The sequence below is a fragment of the Formica exsecta genome, unplaced genomic scaffold (genome assembly GCF_003651465.1).
Source record: "Formica exsecta isolate Colony F162 unplaced genomic scaffold, ASM365146v1 scaffold258, whole genome shotgun sequence".
NCBI classification, from domain to species: Eukaryota; Metazoa; Arthropoda; class Insecta; order Hymenoptera; family Formicidae; genus Formica; species Formica exsecta.
In genome coordinates this window covers 1,317,038-1,322,610 of record NW_021849849.1, presented here as the reverse complement: position 1 = coordinate 1,322,610, position 5,573 = coordinate 1,317,038, and the positions used below count along the sequence as shown (strand labels likewise).

The window sequence follows — 5,573 nt, the reverse complement described above, 5'->3', positions numbered from 1 at the left end:
AGCAAATCTTATAATTATTACAAGTATTTAATGTTTTATAAAACAAATATATATATTTATATATTTGTTTTATAAAATACGCGCGCGTGAAAAAAAAGAAAGACAAGAAAGACAATCACATAATAATTTTTTTTAATGTATTAATTTTTACACAATTAAATATTCATTTTTACATCTTTAAAGTTGTTCTAGATTGTTTTATAAAACAAATATATATATTTATATATTTGTTTTATAAAATACGCGCGCGTGAAAAACATAAATATAAAGAAAGACAATCACATAATAATTTTTTTTAATGTATTAATTTTTACACAATTAAATATTCATTTTTACATCTTTAAAGTCTGATGTTTTGTTCTAGATAATAGAAAATTTCTTATATCAAGATATATATATTCTTGAACTATTATTAAAAATTTAACACTTTGCTTTGCTTTGGAGACCGTCTTCTGATCACTGAGAGAATTTGCGATAAACTATATATTGTATAAATTGTATTTTACAAAAATCAAAAAAATTATAACTCATTTCGAGTCGATCCTAAATTGATGGCACATTAATCAACTATTTGGTTAACTGCATTGATTTCATATCTGTCTCAATAGATTAAGATGGAGAGTAAAAGTTAGCGTGTGTGTGTTACATAGAAGAAATAGAGATATACACTATTTTTTTAGATCGTTTTAAGGAATTGATAGTATATAACATATGTCAAATAACTATACACAAAAATTTATGAAAATAAAAATTTTAATTTTACAGAGCAAATCTTTACTTTAACTTACAAATTAATTATTAATTTTATATTTTAGAAGGTTAAAAATGTGCTTTATGCGCAATGCGCAAATTTATGAATCTCGAAATTAGATATATTAACTTTAACGTAGCTGATCCATCGTGCAGTCCATCCTTAAAAGCATCTTTTGATGATAGGTCCTTTGTAGATCCTCTTTTTTTAGAAAGATTTTTCTAGGGGTTCGGTATAATTCCTAGAAGTCTAGTATATCTAGTATGTGACCTGCACACACACAATAGCTGTTTTCCACTTTCTGTTTGTTAGATGTTTGGTTGAGAGGGGATGACAGATATAAGAGTAAAATCTTTCGAGCGGGGCATTCTTTCGTACATTGCTAACGTTAGTGCTAACACATTTAAGCTACGTTGTAACGTTCTGTCGCATACATATCCATATTTGATTACGCGTTATTATCGGAATATTATAGTATCATATTTTAATTTTCTATCAACGTGTACTTGGCTGCAAACGAACATCCAAGAAGGGAATAATATTTTAATGTGTGTGACCTTCATTCTATAAGAGTTATGGATTTCAATACAGAACAGACGTTAAAAGAGGTAAATGTTAGTAAGCTTACTGACAATTGGGATGTAATAAATGAAGGTATATGGTCACCTGTGAAATGCATGGACATTAATTGTGGTTTTGGATACACAACTAGGTACTTTCTTTTGCCAGAACTTCATAATAGAGCGACAATAATAGGTAAGAATATAATAAATTGTAAAAGAACATATAATAATATATTGATATTTCTTAATTCAAATATTTATTTGAAGGTACTGATAGTTCAAAAACAATGATCGAATATGCGAGATCAAAATATAAAAATCATGAACGAATCGAATTTGATGTTCTTGATATCCAAACGAAAAATTTGCCTGAAGAATATATCACTGCATTTGATCATATATTTTCATTTCCCACTGTGCATTCTCGTAATGACATCTTGTAAGTACAAATGAAATTTTTATTTTGTAAAATACAGAAAGAAAGAGAAAGGTAATCAATCTTATACATGTGTTTCACAAAAAACGGCTTTAAGTAAATAATATTTTTATATACTTCTGTTGAACATTTTCAAAAAATTATGATAAAATATTAACATTTTAAAGGCAAAAATGCTTTATGTTATTTGGTTTTGGTATTTTATTAAAATAAAATTAGATTAAAATAAAATTAGATTAAAATAAACGTTTTGTAATCCAAGAATATTCTGTATACGAAACTTTTAGCAATTAATTATATTTCTTTTCTTTATTTAACAGACAAGAGTTTCAAAATGTTTATCAGATGCTCAAACCTGGTGGAAAGTTCCATCTATCTATGGTGATATCTCACGATGCGTTCACACTGTATAAAAATATGGTGGATCATCCAACTTTCGGCTCATATTTTGAGGTATAGATATATCAATATTTTAGATATATTTTGTATTATTTATTACATACTTCTAATTATTATTTTTATATATTTACATATTACATGAAGAAATATACTGCGCCATTTGATAATCCTGAAAGAGAAGTAAAGCGATTACTTCTACGTCTTGGATTTAACGTACGCTACTGCCGTTCTGTACCAAATATGAAATATAAAACAGACTATCTTTTACGTAAGTAACTGTTATTCTTAAACATACGTATATATGTCGATCATGAATGTTTGAATTTCGTAGAAAAAAAATCAAATTTAGTTTAATAGAACCATTTTATTATGATATAAATTATATTAATAATTTAACTCTCTCTCTTTTTCTCTTTATCTCTTTTTATTTATTTTTTTTTTTTATATAATATATAGTTACAGTTGAGAATTATCATTTATTTTGACAGCGTATATTTTTTCTGGTCTTTCCTTTATAAACGAGCTGTCATCTGAACAAGAAAAGGATCTCAAGAATGAGCTTACAATTTGTTATAATAAAATAGAAAAAAGAATTGATAGTGATGTTTCTAATGCTTCAAATGTTGACGAATCTAACTATCGTGATATGTATGACATATTGCAACTTTCTGCAACTAAACCTCGAAGAGATGGATAATAACTGTCTGGATATATTATCCACATTATAATAACAATAAGTTTATGCAATTTACAATATTATAAATCACCGATCGCATTAAAGGTAATATTTTAGTGTAAAAGTTTGGAAAAGATTAATTTGCTTTTTTGTTTTTTTTAATGTTTATGATTTTAAAATTAAACTCTTAAGAATAGTTTTATCGAAATATTTACCGAAATAAGAAATCTACAGACATTTACAAATTCTGCTCAATTTACAATTAACCGACTTAATGTCAACTATTTCCAACTATAAATCAATACATTTGTTTCTAATTTTGACTTTTGTCTGCCTATGGCATATATAGATTACCAAATGACAATGAGAAATGCCTATTTTAAAAGAGAATATTTCTTACAAAAGTGTTTAGTATTAAGCAAAATATATACATTTATAAAAAATCTATTAGACAAGTAGCAGATTGAGCACAAAATAAAAAGAAGCCATAAAATTTGAATGTGACAATTAGATTATAAGCAAAAATTTTCTTTGGACAATATGTCCGATCCGAGCAGTAAAAGTTTATGCGTCAAAACAAGAGCGCACAACTAACAAATAAAACTGTAAAATAAAATTTTTAATCAGAAATAAATTTATTGTGAAAATTACATCGCACACACGTGCACGCACGCATGCTCGCCTGCAGAAGCGTTTAGTGCGAAAATTCGTGCGTGTATACATGTGCCTGATTATTACTACATACAATACACACAAATAGTATATAGATAAAGTATTAATTAATATGCAGTCATTAAATAAACATTTATAACATATTTGTTTTTGATAAAGAAATCAATAAGATTGTAATAATTAAATCTTTTCTAAAAAAAATCTTATTCAAAAAGATAAAACAATGTTAAATCTCCAAGTTTTTAGTTTTTACTTTGTAAAAATATCTATATTTCTTACAGGATACTTCTTTTAAATCTTTAGCATATTTCTTAGAATATTTCTTTTGAATCTTTCTTTAGCTTTCCTAGAAAGATTTTTTAAAAAGGTCGATACATTTCCCAGCAATGTCGACTACCTGCGCTGCATACACACAATAGCTGTTCGCAAATTTCTGTTTGTCGATTGCCTGAGGATATCGGATGTATAAGCGATGACTTTTGACCAATATTTTATTCAAATCTGTCGTACATATTCAATCGTACGTATTTTGTGCGTGATTACTTATAATTATTCCAATATAAGAATATTTTAGTATATTTATCTTCATCTTAACAAGATGCATGAAGTTTAATCCGAAATTCACTTTAAAAACACACAATGCTTGGTTCAGTTTTTTTAACCGGAAAAGAGATCCTTGGGAGCTTGGGAAATGCATGGAAGTTAATTGTGATTTTGCATATATAACAAGACACATTCTTCCGCTAAAAGTTTATCCAGATACGCTAATAATAGGTATGCTACTTTGAATTTGCAAGAAATTCCTTTTTAAAAATTATGCGTTACTAAATATATTATAATATTTAGTACAAATTAATGAAATCTTAAATCATTTTTTTGCGATTAAAAACTGATAGTATACAATTAAATACTTGGCTAGTTGCATTGATCTCATATTTGTTTTTAAACAGTTAATTTTTTTTAACAATGTTTAATATAGTCTCCTATTTTTTATACTTCTGTACTTTTTATACAAGTTGAAATATTTTTTTCTGTGCTTGATGTCTTTTACTATCTTTTTAGAGATTTTCTTAGAGAGAAGTTTGGTATTTTCTACAAATCTACTACCTGCGTTTCAAACACACATGCACATTTATAGCTTTACACACTATAGCTTCATTTTCTTTTCATTACCTAAGTGTGGATATGTAAAGGCGTTAACTCACGTTCTATTCTGTCCTATCGTCCATTTTTTATGCGTGATTACATTCTGCTATTAATATTAAAATAATAATAATAAGAAATAATATTAGAATATTAGAAAATATATTTTAGCATATCTGTCTCCATGTTAACTATAAAATCTTGCAAGTTTAATCTGGAACGGTCTTTAGAAATAAACAATGCTTGGTATTTCCATTTTCGTAAACAAATCGAAGAAATACAAGCGATGAAGAGCTTATAACAAAAAATAAATAAAAAAACAGAATATAATTTTTTAATTGTTTTAAAATGCTTTCCGAGAAATATTACTTTTAAATCAGTGTAAAGGTTGATTTAAACATATTGATATTTGTTTATGTTTATTGACTAGTAAGACACTTATTAATGATTTTAAAAGCTATTTACGTGACATACTTGTTATGATGTCAAGTATCGTGCGTTATTATTCGTCGGTAGTCTTTCAAAATAATATAAGACCGCTTTCTCATAGATATATTTTCGGCATCGACAATTCGTAATAATAATAAAATAATTAAAGTTAATTATTATTAAAAAACTGTATCATATCGGATATTAAGAGAGAGCATGATAAGTACAATTCTTTTCCTGAAAATCTTTTCAATTCTTTTTTCAAAGTTATTGAAATTTAATGCATTTATAATATCAATTTTATACATATGATATATTGGTGATATATATTTGTTTAATGAAAGAAGCTATAATTTTTTAAACTAATTTTTTTTTATATAATATTTGCAATGAGAAAAAAATTCCGCATTTTAAATTTTTTGTTTGTATTCGTCTTTTTTCAAAAAGAAAACTTTTATATGCAGATATTTAAGACAATAATAGACACGGCATTCCAAAAACCGT

General features: G+C 26.1%; 1 protein-coding gene across 2 annotated transcripts; it reads left to right on the top strand.

The window, feature by feature from the left end:
* The first annotated feature begins 1,058 nt into the window (after positions 1 to 1,058).
* On the top strand, positions 1,059 to 4,771 carry LOC115236573 (juvenile hormone acid O-methyltransferase-like). 2 transcript variants are annotated; one of them, XR_003884214.1, is made up of 6 exons: positions 1,059 to 1,507; positions 1,582 to 1,753; positions 2,071 to 2,203; positions 2,294 to 2,417; positions 2,638 to 2,930; positions 3,175 to 4,771. XR_003884214.1 is itself a non-coding variant. In XM_029809103.1 (5 exons), the coding sequence occupies exons 1-5, from the start codon at positions 1,327 to 1,329 to the stop codon at positions 2,844 to 2,846; spliced, it is 819 nt and encodes a 272-aa protein (XP_029664963.1). In that variant the 5' UTR covers positions 1,059 to 1,326; the 3' UTR covers positions 2,847 to 4,771. The 2 variants fall into 2 exon arrangements, 1 of the variants encoding a protein (XP_029664963.1); XM_029809103.1 differs by having other exon boundaries at positions 2,638 to 4,771.
* The last annotated feature ends 802 nt before the right edge of the window (positions 4,772 to 5,573 follow it).